Below are 18,382 nucleotides of genomic sequence, written 5' to 3'. Positions count from 1 at the left end.
CTCAATCTCAGTGCATCCTCGGATACATTCGTCTGCTTGCTCCCCCAACATGTATCTACGAACCCCTTGAGATGTTTGTAGGCATTTTGATTCGCAGCGCCCGTGAAGTATCCATGCTACTCAAGTAAGGTCAACATCACATTGGTTATCTGAAAGTTGCCCGCCCGGATTCTGGGTGGGACAATAGCACTTGCATAACCCTGGTTCGGAAGTACTCTGGGGGCCACTCTTGGAGGTGGCGGAGGAGGGTCTGGAATATTGTCATTTGGATTCTCATTGGCATTGCGTCCTCTACGTTGTCCTTGAAGTGCAAGAGGCACCTCATCTTGCTCAAGATCATCTACCTCCTCCCCCGCTATCACATTTCCAAGAGGGTCATTAGCGTTGTTTAAAGCCATGTTGGTACCTGAGTAGTGACACAAACAAGTAAGTAACAAAGAAGGAAAGAAGAACAATACACAAAACTAACTAAATAGATAGCCAAAACCGTTAGCTCCCCGGCGACGGCACCAAAAAGTGATCGCAACCTACTCCGCACTGCTAAAAAGTAGGAAGAGAGGGTCGCAATAGCTTTTACCCGATTTGTGGGTCGGGATCGATTTCCACAGGGAGCTAGGAATGGAGTCGAGTATCTATTTAGATTGGGATTGTGTAATTGTTCCAAATATCACTTCCAATCATTTTTGGGTTTTTCTTTAATAATCTACTATTATCAACTACTAATTATAATTGCAACTAGATTATGCTAAGCGAGAATTGCTACAAGTTGTATCTAATAGATAAAAAGGCACTAGGGTAGTGGCATCCTTCTAGGTGGCCAATTGACGGGTAATTGAACCTAAGGCACAATTTATATGATTGGGGAATATGCTATAACCGTTGCACAATTTTACCCACTCTCACACCTCTCGGTAGAGAGAGTGATTTTGCTCAATTGACTTTCTCAAGACCAATAGGGTAGGCAAATTTGCTCAAGCAACTGGGGTTCAAGTCGGGTATTACTCTCTCGAGGTTTAACCCTTTAATTGAGACTATCAATTCTCTTGAGTCCATCCCAATTCCTTGTTGGGTACATTTTAGAGACTTAAGCTCTCTTTCTCAAGAAGAACCCAAGTCAACTTAGCACAAACTAGTATTTGCAACTACTAATTCATAGATTAAATCATGAAATTGACCCAAATAACAAACACCCATAGTCAATCTTACCTTAAATCACAACACCCATCAATTACCCACACTAGGGTTGAGCCACAACCCTAGCTGATGGATCTAGCTACTCATTCTTGAAGAGAAAAACAGAGAAATAGATGAAGATAAAGATATATTAATTAATTGCTAAGGTAAATACAAAGATTCAATGATAAAAACTAAGTAAAAATGCCAAAAATGGCTAAGAAAAGTCTTCTCATGAGCGCAGCTAATGTCTCATAATATCTGATGCCCTAAAAATGGAAAAAAGGTTCTATTTATACTAAGTTGGACAAAAATGCCCCTGCGGGGTCAGTGCGGACCGCACAAGATGGTGTGCGGCCGCACTAGGCTCTTGACTCTGCAATTTCAACTCTCTAAACCCAGGCTTCGCAGACCATGCAGAATGGACCGCGGCCACGAAGGCTTCCAATGCAGTCCGCGCAGAATGGACTGCAGACCGCATAGGCTTGAACCCTGGCACTTGACATCTCTCTGAACATTGCTTCTGCGGACCGCATGAAATAGTGGTGCGGCTGCGGTGTCTTCAGTGCGGCCCGCACAATATCTACTGCGGCCACACTGCTTTGTTGCCTTCAAATCCAGGTCTCTGAATCTCCCTAGTGCGGACCGCACAAAGTGTACTGCGGCCGCACTAGGCCTGTTTGTCCTAAGTTTGTCTTGTCTTTGGTACTTGTGCAGGTTTCACTCCTTTTGAGCCAATATTTGACATCTCGTCACTTTGTTGACCAACCCTATAATCAAGCACAACTTATGAGCCTTTTGGGACTATTTTGTATGAATTTATAATCAAAGCGTAAGCAAGAAGGAGCATGAAATGCGGGAAAATCCTTAGTTATCACCTCACCCGGCTCAAACCAACCAATTGGAGATCTACACCGCCTCCCATACAAAGCCTCATATGGAGCCATCTGAATACTCGACTGGTAACTGTTGTTATAAGCAAACTCTGTGAGTGGTAGAAACTGATCCCATGACCCTCCAAAATCAATGACACAAGCGTGCAACATGTCCTCTAATATCTGAAGAGTGCGCTTGGACTGCCCGTCCGTTTGAGGATGAAAATTTGTGATCAACTCAACCTGAGTACCCAACTCTCGCTGTACAGACCTCCAAAATTGTGAAGTAAACTGAGTGCCCCTATCTGAAATGATGGAAACTGGGACACCATGCAAACGAACAATCTCCCGGATATAGATCTCTGCCAACCGCTCTAAAGAATAGGTAGCACATACAGGAATGAAGTGCGGGGACTTGGTCAGCCAATCCATAATCACCCAAATAGCATCAAACTTCTTCAAAGTCCATCGGAGCCCAACTACAAAGTCCGTGGTGATCCGCTCCCACTTCCACTCTGGAATATCCATTTGCTAAAGCAAGCCACCCGATCTCTGATGCTCATATTTCAACTGCTGACAATTGAGACACCGAGCTACAAATCCCATAATGTCCTTCTTCATTCTCCTCCACCAATAATGCTGTCTCAAATCTTGATACATCTTTGCGGCACCCGGATGAATGGAATACCGCGAGTTATGGGCCTCATCCATAATCAACTCCTGAAGTCCATCTACATTGGGCACACATATCCAGCCCTGCATCATCAATACCCCATCATCACCAATATTCACGTCTCTGGCATCGTCGTGCTGAATGATCGAGGCCAACCCTGTACTACTAATGAGTAGCAAGAGAGGTCGAAGAAGCTTTTACCCGAGAAGGTCAGGATCGATTTCCACAGGGAGCTAGATATTGGAGTTGAGTTTCTATCTAAAGTGGAGTTGTGTATTTGTTCCTAATTGCACTTCTAAACATTTTTGGGTTTGATATTAATCCTAATTTTATAATACTACAATGCTAAATTAGGCTAAGTAAAGCTAAGATTAAACTGTTGCAAGTTGTGCAAATAGATAAAAGGCACTAGGGTAGTGACTTTCTCCTAGGTGGCTAATTGACAGATTCTTGAGTCTAAGGCTAGATTTGTCACATTTAGAGAATATGATATTACCATTGCATGATTCTACTCACTCTACACCTCTCGGTGGTTCGAGTGATTTTGCCCGAATCGACTTTCTCAAGACCAATTGGGTATGCAAATTTGTGCAAGCAATCAAGGTTCAAGTCGGGTATTACTATCTCTAGGTTTAACCCTTTAATTGGGGCTATCAATCTCTTGAATATGCCCCAATTTCTTGTTGGACTAATTTCATGGACTTAGGCTCTCTTTCTCAAGAAGAGCCAAAGTCTACTAGGCATAAACTAGTGTTTGCAACCACTAATTCCACATTAAAACCCTAAATAAGCCCAAATATCAAACACTCATAGATAATCAAGCATCAAAATACAAGATCCATCAATTATCCACACTAGGGTTGACCCACAACCCTAGCTAATGGGTCTAGCTACTCATAATTAGAGAAGAAAATAAAGCAATAGATGAAGAAAAGCCCATAATAATTAATTGCTAAATAAAATTTGAAAATTCAATGTTGAAACTAAGCTAAAATTACTCAAAATAGTAAAAGGAATGTGTTCACGAGCGCAGCTCTACGTCCAAAACTATCTGAGTCCGTAAAAATATTGAGGAGAAGAGTGTCCAATCAAGTAAACTAATTAATAAGAAGGCCGGCCCATTACAGAAAGTCCAGACCCAAAAATATGGGTCTTATTCAGATGGAACGGAGTCCAGTCCCGTCCCAACTAAAAACGCAACTAGCTAGTTAGTTTCTCCCTCATCGGCAATGAAAGAAACTTTCTTTAGTTTATCTATCAAAACCCTAGAGCTAAGTTCGTCCCTTCGGGGACATCCGATAAAATTGGAACGATACAGAGAAGATTAGCATGGCCCCTGCGCAAGGATGACACGCACAAATCGAGAAATGGTCCAAATTTTTTTCCCCCATTTTTTCGGTTCTTCGGAGCTCCATTTTCGTGGATTTTGCTTTTTCACTCATCTTATTCAGTTGAAATCTCTAAACTGAGGTCAGTTTCCATTTATTAAGTAGAGTTTTCTGCAATTTCAGTTTCTGAAGTGCATTCCTTTGGTGTGCCATTTTTGGGTCCTGGAAGATTTAGGTCAAATGGCATTATCCCAAAGGTTTTATCGTTTGGAAATTATATGCCAGTTTACATGTCAAATAGTTTTTGAAATTGGGTAAATTAGTGTTTTGAACATTTAATTTAACAGTTAATCAGAAGAATTTTGAAGAACATTTGTGTTGTTTGGTGTTGGAAATTAAAGCATTGAAACTTTCTGTTTATAATTTCTCTTGCTTACGTTGCTAAATTTTTTTTTTTTAATAAAAAAAATAGGAGAAAATAATTTCTCTTGCTTACCTAGTTTTAGGCAAATTGCATACAAATTGGAAAGAGGGAAATGGATATGCATAAGCAAGTATGTCTAAGGCTTTTGCTCTTCATTCTGCCTTGAACACCTATGCCATATGTGTATAATATGATTGTGCATCATATGTATAAATGATTTAAGTATATTTTATTTGATTCTTTAAATTATACAGTAGAACTCTACTAGAACTTCAATATCCACCTCCGATCTACACCAGCTAAAGAATTACCGTCTCTTGCGCTATTTTGAGGCAAAATGGCTGTTACTGAATGTTCAATCAGTGGACAAGAACTTGACTGGAACTTTGGTAGCTAAATGGAAGCGCAGTGGAAAAAGGCTTCCTAAGAAGCCAGCTTGGGCTTGTTGACTTTGCCAAACAAATAGTTTGTGAGTCAGGAAAACGGACACGGGGACTCAGGTCGGGGGTGCGACATAACTAAGAGAGACAGAGTCATTCCATTTATGGCGAGACAAAATGCACGGGCACAGACGTTGCCAGTTAATTAGATTTGTCATGGTTCAAAAAATAGGGAGAAGAACCATGAACACCAGGGTTAAAGGAGCCTGAGCTAAATAGAGCTGTAGTGAGAGAATGCTGACTTCCTAATCCTTCCCCGTCGCCGGTTTATGGGAGTTTCCTAAGAGGAGCTAGGATTATTTGGAACCTTAAACAAGGAGTTATTTAAGCTTTCAACCAAAGCAGCTGTAGGCCTATGCAAAGAGTTTATTAATCTCAACCTGGAGTTTCATGCTTGAGATTCTTTAAAAATGTTACTAGAAACTAAAGTCCCGAACGAGTTTGGTAAACGTGCTAATTCAAAACTCAAGAATCTGTGTTAATGGTTGGTATGTTTTTTAGAGCCCACCATAAAAATCATATCAACCATAAAAACAGGTTCTTGAGTTTATGGCAGAAGAAGTCGAGCCCAATCAGATGTATATCTTCTCTATTTTTTTGGAGTAACACAGCTATATTAAATTATAGCTAAGAGAGACAGAGTCATTCCATTTATGGCGAGACAAAATGCACGGGCACAGACGTTGCCAGTTAATTAGATTTGTCATGGTTCAAGAAATAGGGAGAAGAACCATGAACACCAGGGTTAAAGGAGCCTGAACTAAATAGAGCTGTAGTGAGAGAATGCTGACTTCCTAATCCTTCCCCGTCGCCGGTTTATGGGAGTTTCCTAAGAGGAGCTAGGATTATTTGGAACGTTAAACAAGGAGTTATTTAAGCTTTCAACCAAAGCAGCTGTAGGCAGAGTTATGCAAAGAGTTTATTAATCTCAACCTGGAGTTTCATGCTTGAGATTCTTTAAAAAATATTACTAGAAACTAAAGTCCCGAACGAGTTTGGTAAACGTGCTAATTCAAAACTCAAGAATCTGTGTTAATGGTTGGTATGTTTTTTAGAGCCCACCATAAAAATCATATCAACCATAAAAACAGGTTCTTGAGTTTATGGCAGAAGAAGTCGAGCCCAATCAGATGTATATCTTCTCTATTTTTTTGGAGTAACACAGCTATATTAAATTATGTAGGTGCCATGATTGACTTTCTTAGCTCATTACACATTTCGTAATTGTAGCCCTCTTGTAATTACTTAACAGCACACTCTTGTTGCTGAGATCTATGTACTTACTCTTTTAAAAATCAAAACGAATTTGAGGCCAATACATGCGTCCATCTATAGCAATGGATTTTGTGGAAACTACTAGCAATGCTAGAGTTTGGAGCTTCTGTTAGATTTTTATTTTGCCTCAATAGTATGTGTGCGCACATGTGTTTAAACTACTTCACGAAGTCATACACCAATTACGCACCGGAGAACAACTCGTGGATTTGTGAAAATTATCTTTGTTAATCAGTGAAATAGTTCTCTCTCTGCGGCAATGTTTTAATGTCCTTGCTGAATCAATTAATTTAAGAAGACTGGGATTGGCATCTAACTTGTAAAATGTGGAATTTCCTTCATAGACCATCACATTTTAGACTCTACTGCATAATCTTTCATGACTCCACTTTCGTCATACTTCAATTCGAACCGAAGATTTCTTCTGTTTATCTAGCTAGTTGTCCCATCCCAACCAAAAACCCCAACCAACTAGTTGTCCCTCATCAGCTATAAAAAAAAGTTTTCTTCTGTTTATCTACCAAAACCCTAATAGCTAGGTTCGTCTCTTCGGGAACATCCGATAAAATTGGAATGACACAAAGAAGATTAGCCTGATCCCTGCGCAAGGATGATATACACAAATCGAGAAATGGTCCAAATAATTTTTTTGACATTTTTCCAGAGCTCCGTTTTCGTGGGTTTGATTTTTTACTCATCTTATTCATTGAAATCTCTAACATGAGGTCAGTTTCCATTTTTTGTTTTTGTGTATGTTATATGCTTCTTAATTGCTTTAGAAATAGTGATTAGAATGTCGTGAATTTTTAGTTTCTAAAGTGCATTAGGAAGATTGTATTTGAGGTTAGTTTCCATTGTTTTGGGTTTTGTTGTGTATGTTAAAGCCTCTTACTTTACAAAGAGTGATTAGTCTATTGTGAAATTTTAGTTTCCAAAGTGCATTATGAAGATTGTATTTGAGTTTTTCTTTTTCTTTTGGCGAGCAATTTTGTGCATGGAAGATCTAGGTCCAAATGTCAAAGGTTTTCTCTTTTCTAAACTATGTCATGTCAAATACTTCCTGAAATTGAATAAAATCCGTGACGGCCTGTTGTGAACATATTCTTTAACATTTAAAGAAGGAAGTGTAAAGTTGTGAAAAATATTTGTGTTATTTGGTGTTGGAAATTAAAAGTAATGAAGGCAACGTAAAGGCTGGCTTCTGTTGGATAATGACTCTATTATACCTCCAAGAGGTGTGGTGGGATCAATAGGATCTCTTCACCCTTAACCAGATGCTTGGGGTTCGAGCGCTTCCCCCTTTTTATAGGCCTTACGCGACCCAAAATTGGACAGAGATTCATGTGTTTTGTTACTTTGTGATTAGATTGCGTGATTACATTCTCAATTTACTGTCGGAAGTTTGTGTGATCCGTTCTAGTGGATGTGATGTTGTATCATCATCTTGGTGGCAGCTTAGATTGAGTTTGATTAGAAAAAAAGGTATCCTTACTACTCTAAACGAACTAATTTTTTTTTCCAGCAAAAAATTGGATCAAGTAAACCAACAGGAACATAGTTCTTCCAGTTTTCATGTGGTTTTAGTAACTATTAAAACTTAAACTCATAATTCAGTGTTGATTATTTGCAACTGAAACAAATTGCTTGAAGATGCAACCAAGTCTAATTGGTGTATATTCTAAGAGGTATAATCCTTGCCTAGCCACTGCTTCTTATCACCTTTTCTTCCACCGAAGGTATATCAGAAATAACCTCTTTGCCTTCCCAGGGTAGGGGCAAGGCTGCATACATCCGACACTCCCCAGACCCCACTTGTGGGAATTCACTAGGTTTGTTGTTTTTGTTATTGTTGTATAATCGTTGCCTTGCCCTCTGTAGCTGATTTGATACAATTCAGAGAGTTCTTATTCTACTAAGCAATCTTTCCTGACCACTTACTTTTGGGCATTTTTTCCTGTCAGTTCTCATGAGTATTGAGTGTCTTCTCAAGGTCTTTTAATTTTATAAGCTTCTTTCACTCTGTTAATAATCACTGTTAGGCAGGTATGTGAATCGCAGGAATTGATTCTTGAGGAGATGAAAGCAAAGACTGATTTTGCTTGCTCTAAAGTCATTATAAATTGAATCTAGAAAAGGATAGGACATTGAATGAGGATCAATGATCCAGATAATAGGAATCTTCTGCACTGAAACTTTTAAGGCATTCGCTGATCAATCTCTTTTTTTTTTCCTGAGTAAATTTCATCTAATAGAAGATGGCTAAGCCTCTTTTGTGCAATTGACATTTTTTTTAAAGGAGATATGTGTGTACGTATATGCTTGTAGTTAAGTCGAGTTTCAAAATGTAGCATTTAGGAATTTGTAAGCATTTGCAGATTTTGGCTATTGTTAAGAAATCAAAATTGCTTTCGTTTTGCTTGTTGGTTCCTTGATTGGTCTTTATCTTCTGCAGATTCATTTTTGCACAGTAAGAATTGGCAGAAAGGTTTTTCTATAATCAGAGAAGTACAGAAAATTGCATATTATATGGTCCCGCAGTGTATATTCTTCGGGGTACTCAGGCTTCCCTGATGTGCTCTTACAATGCATAGGGAAAATTTTCACTCTTAACATTATCAAGGTCCAAAGGGAACACATGGTTCATTTGCTCCAAAGAAAGTCTCCACGCAAGTTTTGATACCTTGAACATTTGACGGCTGGATAAGTGTTAAAGTAATCACTGGTAAGTAATCCCTCACTATTTCTATGGAAACTTTGAGAAGAAAGGATTTGGTATGGTTTTTCAAGGGATAAAAGATACAATATGTGATATCTGATGTCTTTCTTGTTCAAGGTCGTTAACCACAATGTTTACTCCAGCATTGCACTCTTTTGTTTTCCTAACTTGCTTGGGATTGAAACGTATTTCTAGTTGTTTAATTGCTCTTCTTTTGTTGAATATATTTAATTCATCAGAATGGATGGGCATATTTGCAAAGATAGTAATCACTTTTTAGGCAAATTGTATACAAATGGCAAAGGGGGAAATGAATATAATAAGTGGGCGTTTGGACATAAGAATTATAAAATATTAAAAAATAAAAAGTGAAAATGGTATTTGAAAATTAGAGTTGTGTTTGGACATGAATATAATTTTGGGTTGCTTTTGAATTTTTGTGAGTAATCTGAGTGAAAAATTTAAAAAATAGTTTTTTGGAGTTTTTCAAATTTTCGAAAAATTTCAAAATTCATCTTCAAGTGAAATTTTTTCGAAAAGAAGTGAAAAAATCTTATGTACAAACGGGCTCTAAGGATCTCGATAAATCTCAACAGGTTGGATCCCCATCTAACCTACTCCATAACCTATAGCTAAGTGACTATACGCCATTTATGCTGCCGATGCAAAATGAACATTAGGACCCCAATTGTCTCACTAATGATTCTTCACTGCCCCCCTAGACAATTTCTCGTTCAGCTCTATAGTACTTGGTTGAGGGTCCGTGAGGAATCAATAATGAGATGAATAGGGTCCGAAATTTCATATTGCTTAATCAAAATTTTTAACCACAGAGGCTTTCTCAAAAATTAATTATATTTAGTAAAAATTTTCGACAAAGCGGTGGTGCGGGACACCGCTTTGTTGAACGTGCATCCATTCCTGATTTTCAAGGACTAGTAATTCGTGTTGGGTTGTTGCAGATGATCCGCTTCCGCTAAAGAGGAATCCGTAAGTCTCCTAGCTAGTTTATAATATACATGTTCTCCAACCACCATCAACTGCCATGTTGAATGCATGCGTATTGTTGTTGGAAGAAAGTAGTTCAGAGCTCTATTTTCTTGTGTGTTTTTTTTCACTCAAATTCTGTTAGGTTAAATCTCCAACATGAGGTTAGTCTCGGTATATATGGTCTTTCTTAGAATGACCTTTTGTTTATGTACATGTTAATAGCTTTTGGTTTTAAAAATATTGACTAGAGTCTTCTGAAATTTTAGTTTCTAAAGCTGCTTTTGAAGATTGTAATGAGCTTCCTTTGGTCTGCAATTTGACAAGAGTCATGCGTTTCGCTATTTTGTTATTACGTTGTGCAATTACATGCTGAAGTACTGTCTGAAGTTTGTTGTTTTCGTTAATCTTCATCTGTTGGCAATTCTGTCTATTGGCAAAAGCAAATATTTCTAAAAATGCTCAATTGTCAGACATCTGGTTTAGCACCTCGGTTGCACCCACTTATTACTGGTGCACTATTTGAGACAAGGGATGATGAGGGTAAAACACTTACTTTTGTCCATCAACAAGATTAAAAATATGTGTTTCTCCCTTAGAATCCTTGGTCTCAAAAAAGTGCATTGGAAAATATGTGGGTGCGACCGAGGTGCTAAGGCAATTGTGTGACAATTGAACATTCTTTGAGCACGTTTGGATTGGCTTAAAAAAGTGGCTTAATCAGCAAAAATAGCTTTTAAGCCAAAAAATAATAAGTTGGGGTTGCCCAGCTTATTGCTTTTGTCTTGTTTTAAGCAGTTTTTGACTTATTTTACTCTTTTTGACTGCCAAAACACCGGAAAAAACTAAAAAGAGCTTAAAAGCTGATTTGACTAGCTTAAAAGCCAATCCAAGCATCCTCTTAGAGATATTTGTGTTTGCCTATTGACACGGCTATTGCAAATGACATAGAAGCCATGATAGGCCTTTTGAGTTCTTTACACTTGCAACAGTGAGCATCTTTTTCTAAATACTTCTGCAGCACCTTATTGGAGGGACTAAAGCAAAGCCTGATTATGCTCGCGAATGTGGATCTTGATAATGGGACTTTCAAGGCAATCGCTGATCAATCGCTTTGCTGAGTAAATTCCATTTAATAGAACATGGGTACGTCTCTTTTGTGTAAAAGGCCTTTTTTTATGATGAGTACAGTACAGTTGAGTGTCTAAAATTTAGCATTTATAAATTTGTAACCATATGCAGTTTTTGTACTGTCAAGAAATCACATTTTATTAGTTGGTTCCTTGTCTGGTCTTTATCATCTGCTGATCCATATTTGCATAGACTGGAATTGGCAGAAGGTTTTTCCATAATCAGAAGAGCTTGCTGCACATCTATAACAGTTGTTAGTGCTGAGTTTTAGATAGTGAATTGAGGCTACCTGGACAATAGATACTTTCATTAGTTTAATAATCTGTTTTAATTTTTACTTGTGTCACTAGCTACTTGCTTTTACCATTATTACATGATTTTGTTACTGAATCATGAGAGATATTTAGTGGTCAATGCTTCAGTTTCTCTTGAAAAATCTGCAATCTCTTGACCTTATGTTTTGCGTTTGCCTTAGGCCATTAGAAGCAGCTACTGGCAAAATACCATGAATCAGTTCGTGGTAGGGGTGGGCATAGTTTGGGCAAACTCAAATCCAAACTAAAATCCGATTTTTTTTGAATTTTTGGTTTGGATTTTCGGATTACGGATTGAATTTTGGATTTCAGATGGGATATTAGATTTGGTACTTCAAATTTTTGGATATCCGAAAATCCGAAATTCTTATACTTTATATTTAGTCTATTATCCATATGTCAATAAGTAATAAGTTGAATACCCTGTCCCTTAGATATTATTTCATATATTTAATATTAATTACTAAGTTACTGTGAGAATACTTTCTATTTGGATATGATTTTACTATTTCTACTTCTTATTGGCCGTATTAATGTCTCTATAGTACTTTTTTGATAATAATTTCATTACTTGAATACTTTATTTGGATGATTGTGTTGAGAGTGAGAAACTTTTCAGGCAATTTAACATGAGTACTTTATTTGAATATTTATTTTTGTAAAAAGAAGAAACATCTCAACTTATAAGGTTAAAACCGAAAATCCAAAATATCCAAGCTGATTAATCTGAAACTGAACTTAAAAAATTCGATCCAATTCGAGCTTATTTGGATTGGATTTAGATTGTAAATTCTCTAATCCGAAAAGCAAAAATCCAAACTGAAATTTTTATATGCAACCGAACGCCCAGCCCTAGGTCGTGGCACATGAAAGATAAATTGCTGCAGAACAGGTACTCTTCTTTGGGTGACATTAATATAATTTGTTTTCTCGTTTATTTGTGTATACCACAATATGGTTCATTGTTTGCTCCTCGTTAGAGAATTCTTTGCAGATTTTCTTGATGGTTTACAGCTAACTAATGAATCCATTTGTTTCTGGTAAAACATTTTTTAAAATGTTTGATTGTATGAAAACAATTGAAATTCCTCTCTTGTGTTGTTTCAAGAAGATAAATTATTTGCCATGTCTTTGCAAATATTTCTCAGTTGTTTTAACATGCCCACAGAAATCTATCATCCATAAGAAAATTCACATATTTTTTTTGAGTAAGCATAAGGAAATTCTCAGTTTCCCCATGTTTTATACAAAAAAAAAAAAAAAATTGCTTTGAAAATTTGGTAAGCTAAAAAGAAATCTAACTTGCCAACCCTTTTACCCTAAAGGGGTTTCCTCTGCTTTCCAATTATAATATTTTAGGCTTTTAGAGTTACCTGGTACCTGTTGTTGGTGTGAGGTAGCAGGTATTCCGTAAAATTAGTCGAGGTACACATAAGCTGGCCGAACACTACTGTTATAAAAATTAAAAAATTAGGCTACATCCGTTGGCGTTAAGAATTCAAACTCAGCTTCTCATCCTGGGCTACTAAACACCTCCAAGCAGCTTGCCTCGGCCTCTGTTACTCTTAAGTTATCGCACTTTACAACCATTTGAATTTTTATTGTCGCTATTAAATAAATTTTCGTCTTGACAATATTCACACCAAGGTAATTGTAGTAAAAAGTGTTTTACATCCCACCCATACCAAAGGAAGACAAACCTTAATGTGAGAATAATTGGGTTCACACAAAACTGAGAAACAACAACAACAGTCCAGTATAATCCCACAAGTGGGGTATGGGGAGGGTAATATGTACAAAATTGAGAAACGATCACCAAATTTCATGAGAACAATGATTTTTTTAATGGAATTTCTTTATAAGTTAAAATTGGAAAAAGACAACAAACTGACAAAATTTTTCTTGCATCAAAACCAATGAAAGTTTCTTCAATCTGGCCAACTGAACTACAGTTGAATTTGACAGAAATAGAAATTTGATCTTCTTGATTAGATGATCAAATGAGAGACTCAATTATTTGAGTTGGTAATTAAATAAGTCTTGGCAGATTTAATGACAGTCTGCAGTGGCTCAACCATGGTAAATGCATGGTTTGCAAGGTTCACATCTTCCACTTCATAACTCACTGTAAATTTTGTAATACATGACTTTTCATCTTTCTCAATCACCTCAAACCGAATTCCATAAAAGATATAGCCAAGATCAACATATCCACCTTCAATTACCTCAGACTGCTTGTATCTTTTCTCATCATCCACTATATTGAGTCTCTCCTTGAAATAGGGTATTCCTGGTGTACCTATGTTTAAAAAAATGACAATAATCAATATAATACGAGTTTAACGTTGAAACTTTCATTGGGAGTGCGATCCTCCTAATGAACTTGATCGTACCCTAAATTGATACAGGTGAACAAGTAGATTATACTAAAGCGCTTGAGAGAATCATGTCGAGTTATATGCTACCTAGTAATTTACAACCACCACTCTATCTAGCCAAGGGAATTTGTTTTTTTTTTTAAAAAAAGGCAGCCCGGTGCACTAAGCTCCTGCTATACGTGGGGTCTGGAGAAAGGCAAGACCACAAGGGTGTATAGTACGCAGCTTTACCATGCATCTCTGCAGGAGGCTGTTTCCACGACTCGAACCCGTGATCTCCTGGTCATATGGCAGCAACTTTACTAGTTACGTCAGGGCTCCCCTTCAGCCACGGGAATTTGGTATCCGCATTTTTTTTCCCGAGCTTGTACCTAATCTTGAAAGTTGAGTTTCTTTATATGCATTAAAGGGCAGCCTGGTGCACAAGGCATCCTGCGTTCACACAGGGTTCGGAAAACGGTCGCACCTTAAGAGGTGTGCTATAGACAGTCTAATCTAATGCGAGCATTACTGTCTATATCTAAGAAAATATGTAATTATCACATCAAAATTAGGGAAACTATATCCCAAAACCATAGAATGGGTTTAATTTTACCTTGAGGAAAAGTGATTTTGAGTACAGTTCCAGTACTACCATCACCTTCAATTACATCAACTTTGTCAAGAAGAGTAGGCAACTCTTGCACAATAAACCTAGATAGATGTAACGTGCCATAGAGTTCCCATGCTACATTTGCAGGCACATTCACCTCTATTTCGTCGGAAATCGTCCCCTTCATACTCCTAACGGCGGTAATAATGGTGGAGCACGGAGGTGATGGCGGTGCAGAATTTCTTAGTAAGAAAATAGTTCGTAAAGAGATGTTATATATGAACTTGTTGTTATGTTAGTTTTAGTTCTTATAATAATGGTATTTATAGTGGAACATTTAGGTATAGAGATAGCTAGTACTTATTTGTCATGAGGATTTTTGAAGTCTAAGTGAAATTTACTTAGAAATCTGTCACTGGCTGCATTAGCACGAGGTTGAATTTGAGCACAAAACGTTGAGAGGAAAGGGAAATTCCAATAATCCCATCTTGGCTGCTGGAAAATATGCAAGTATAAAGTTGGCTGTGACACATAGTAAAGGTAAATTGCAAAAATTCCGTCTTGGCTGCTAGAATATAAGAACAAAAATGGGCAAGAATTTACGCTTGGTGTCGTCCAAATTTTATTTTGGGAAAATGACACTTTGTAGTCTCTCTCAAAGTAATAGCCGAAAATGTGTGTATATATATATATATATATATATATATATATATATATATATATATATATATATATATATATATATATATACATATTATAAACAAAAATTATACGTATTTGATACACTTTTTTGGGTAATGAATGTAAATAGTTTCTGGCATGGTCTAAAAGTGATAATATCCTTTTATTTTTGCGTGGCTAGTTCTTCCGTCCCAAATTATATGTCAAATTTCGTTTATTGAGATTCAGACTATTTGAATTTTGATCAATATTTTAAAATGTATTTTTTCATCATATTGACATGAGAAGAATTACAATTTCTAGTACTTTTCTTATGATTTTTTAATATCAAAATTTTAGTTAAAAAATTTAAGTTGATCTAATTTAATTTAATTTCAAAAATGAGTCAAATTGACTCATGAAAATTAAAAAAAAAATGACATATTTTGGAATAGAGGTAGTATTTCTCAATTATATTTCAAATGGTGGCTAAATATTAACAAAATTTTGTACACTAGAATTAGATCACGTGGCTTCCAATGCTGCGGTTGATGGGTGAAGCGAGACTTCTCTTAGTCAACAGTGGGGTGGAAAAGGGACTGCTCGAATCAGATATGAAGTCGAAAATGGATAATGTAAAAATAAATAAATTATTTTATTTGATTCATATTTAATACGGATAAAATAATGGGTTCAGATAATACAGATATCCAATCCATGGCTTCTTGAATTATTACTTTTGGGAGAATTCCTTGTCTCCCAAATTTAAAAAATTCTCAATTTGAATCTTTACAAATATTAAACCTATTGGTTATCCAATTTTTAAGTGGATAATATGAATCTTATCCATATTTGAGTTATTTTTAAAAAGTTCATTATCCAACCTATTTTTTTATTGGATAAGGGGTACTGCAGAACATGTGCGAGCACCATCTAACTACAACAACAACAACAACAACAACAACAACAATCCAGTATAATCCCACTTAGTGAGGTCTGGGGAGGGTAGTGTGTACGCAGACCTTACCCCTACCCTAGGGTAGAGAGACTGTTTCCAAATAGACTCCCGACATCCTTCCCTCCAAGAACTTTCCCACCTTGCTCTTGGGGAGACTCGAACTCACAACCTCTCGGTTAGAAGTGGGGGTTGCTTACCATCATAGCAACATCTAACTGAAAAATCAAATTCAATGAGGATTTGATTCATCCAACGGGAATCCCTCCTTTCAAGCCTGCCCCACTAATGTATTAACAATGATACCTTGGGATGATTGTAAGGCTAAACAAATTGCTTCTGCTTCACCAACAGAGGAATGTGTTGGTTATAAGATATGTGAATCCGCCCTGTCAAACAGATTTCTTGAGTATCCGAATTTATTTATGTGGATAACTGTTTTTCTTATTTATTTCACCATCACTAGTCAACAATAGTTTTTGAAAAGATATAAACTTGTTAAACGTTATTTTTAGTTTTTTTTAATCATGATTTAATTGTTGATTATTCATGATTTCAAAGTGAGCCAGCGCCTTTTGTGTCTTAATGTGTTTTTAGGTAAAAAATTTCTACGGAAAAGTCATGTCAATGGCTGCTGAGGAATTTAAACTTTAAAGACAGAAAGAGTAACGTGGAAAGGAAAATTGCACTTTAAAAAATTCGAGCAATTTACATTTTCCCCCTTTACTAAATTATAAGGGATTCATTTCTAATGGCTATGTTGATATAATTATTTAGTATTATTAGTACATTTTATACTGATATATAATATATCATATTTCAATTAAATCGGATAATTAACGAGAAGGTAGTTCAATATTTCTCATGATTTCTTCTTTTATATTTTTTTGTTAACTTTAAATAGTTGGGTCTTCTTTTATATTTCTCATGATTTCTTCTTTTATATTTTTTTTGTTAACCTTCATATCTTTTTATTTTTACAAAGAATTTATTGCGGCCAATTATTGTAACTCTATACTCCATCCGGTCCATAATAAGTGGCCAATTTACTTTAGGTATGCCCATTAAGAAACTACTAAATTCTATACAAAAATACCTAGTATGACTAAACTACCCTTAATTAAATATTTAATGTGAGGAGTAAGAAATTTTTTTAGGGATATGTACATAAGGGTAATTTTGTAAAAACAAATTAAATTTTTTCTTGATTATATAAATTGAAACTTATTTTGGACCAAAATAAAAAAGCAAATTGATCGCTTATTATGGACCGGATGGAGTAATCTTTTGTATGTAGTTATAGGACTTAATGATACTTTTTACATTAATACTCTTTTTTAAGAATTTTAGAAGACTATAATTATGAAAGATTAATTAGTTTTGTTTCCACTACAATTTTTTATTCCAAATACACATCCAATAAACTGGTAAACCGTTGTGGGCATGCAATAATATTTGAATGTATATAGTTATTATCGCTTAACTTTTATTCTCACTCTCTAAGATATTACAAACTATTTTACTGTCTAAATTTTTTTTTTTTAATTTCTTTTATATAAAGTCACTTCCCAGCAAAACCATCTGGGAAAAAAAGGAGGAAAAATCTTAAAGTTTGTAGCTCCAACCCCACTAATGATAAATTTGAATATACTATCTTCATTTTAATTTTTAAGAGCCTCTAATCTTTCCAAAAAAGAATTAGTTTAGGTATATCGCAACACTGTAACTCTATATTAAAAAAATTTGAGTAGGAAACTCCAATAAAAAAAAAATAAGAAGGCCGCGCGGCGGTTTTTTTTTACTAGTAAGGCATATAATAATAGGATCTTTGCATAAATAGGTAGTTGAATTTATTGTTTACTTTTTCTAACACATGATTATATATATATATATATTGACTTCACCGTCTGTTTTAAGTTTAAGCGCTTGAGTAGACGATTATTTGAGTTAATTTTTCTATCACAGTTTATCTTTGTTTCAGGTGTCCATTAACTTCGTACAAATAAATGCAGGGGACAACAAGCGTTTGTAGTCCAACGGTTAGGATAATTGCCTTCCAAGCAATAGACCCGGGTTCGACTCCCGGCAGACGCAAAGTTTTATGTTTCTTTTTTATGATCACTAAACAGAAACAATAACTAATACTTTGGCACCGAAGATACTACTAGTAGAACTATATAAAGATGAACCATTAAATTAGCTAGACTTTTGTGTGGTTGATTAATGTTCTAAATAATATTATGGTGCTTGAAACAAACTCTCAGGAATCAGTGACTTTGATACACATCAAGTAGTATTTCTGAAAGGACCTTTAGAGCAACGGTAAAATTATTTTCGTGGTGGCCTGTCACGATTTTATCATTATTTTTTGTGTGGACTATAGGTCACGGATTCGAACCGTAAAAGCAATAATTAATAATTGTATTAGGGTAGATTGTACTACATCACATCTTTAGGGTGC

At 36.0% G+C, this 18,382-nt stretch overlaps 1 protein-coding gene, 1 long non-coding RNA gene and 3 other non-coding genes across 6 annotated transcripts; 4 read left to right on the top strand and 1 right to left on the bottom strand.

Annotated features, from left to right (window-relative positions):
* The first annotated feature begins 3,920 nt into the window (after positions 1 to 3,920).
* Positions 3,921 to 11,173, top strand: LOC107825173 (uncharacterized). Of its 2 annotated transcripts, XR_012694707.1 has the most exons (4): positions 3,921 to 4,191; positions 7,957 to 8,017; positions 8,641 to 8,910; positions 10,913 to 11,173. It is a non-coding gene; the product is annotated as an uncharacterized LOC107825173 (long non-coding RNA). The 2 variants fall into 2 exon arrangements; XR_001657003.2 differs by lacking the exon at positions 7,957 to 8,017 and having other exon boundaries at positions 3,923 to 4,191.
* LOC142164542 (U6 spliceosomal RNA) lies at positions 4,001 to 4,103 on the top strand. Its single transcript, XR_012695300.1, has one exon. It is a non-coding gene; the product is annotated as a U6 spliceosomal RNA (small nuclear RNA).
* Positions 6,732 to 6,834, top strand: LOC142164546 (U6 spliceosomal RNA). Its single transcript, XR_012695304.1, has one exon. It is a non-coding gene; the product is annotated as a U6 spliceosomal RNA (small nuclear RNA).
* A 1,927-nt stretch (positions 11,174 to 13,100) lies between the features above and the next one.
* Positions 13,101 to 14,618, bottom strand: LOC107825174 (norbelladine synthase-like). Its single transcript, XM_016652003.2, has 2 exons — positions 14,310 to 14,618; positions 13,101 to 13,635 (listed from the first exon to the last, which is right to left on the bottom strand). The coding sequence occupies exons 1-2, from the start codon at positions 14,491 to 14,493 to the stop codon at positions 13,346 to 13,348; spliced, it is 474 nt and encodes a 157-aa protein (XP_016507489.1). The 5' UTR covers positions 14,494 to 14,618; the 3' UTR covers positions 13,101 to 13,345.
* Positions 14,619 to 17,943: 3,325 nt separating this feature from the next.
* On the top strand, positions 17,944 to 18,015 carry TRNAG-UCC (transfer RNA glycine (anticodon UCC)). Its single transcript has one exon. It is a non-coding gene; the product is annotated as a tRNA-Gly (tRNA).
* Positions 18,016 to 18,382: the final 367 nt, after the last annotated feature.

This window comes from Nicotiana tabacum, chromosome 9 (assembly GCF_000715075.1).
Source record: "Nicotiana tabacum cultivar K326 chromosome 9, ASM71507v2, whole genome shotgun sequence".
NCBI lineage: Eukaryota > Viridiplantae > Streptophyta > Magnoliopsida > Solanales > Solanaceae > Nicotiana > Nicotiana tabacum.
This window is presented reverse-complemented; position numbering and strand designations above follow the sequence as displayed.

Excerpts from the sequence above, each read along its gene's own strand:
- LOC107825174 (XM_016652003.2), bottom strand. The coding sequence starts at position 14,493 with ATGAAGGGGACGATTTCCGACGAAATAGAGGTGAATGTGCCTGCAAAT. Across the intron at positions 13,636-14,309 it reads CAAAATCACTTTTCCTCAAG|GTACACCAGGAATACCCTAT; the intron begins GTAAAATTAAAC and ends TTTTAAACATAG.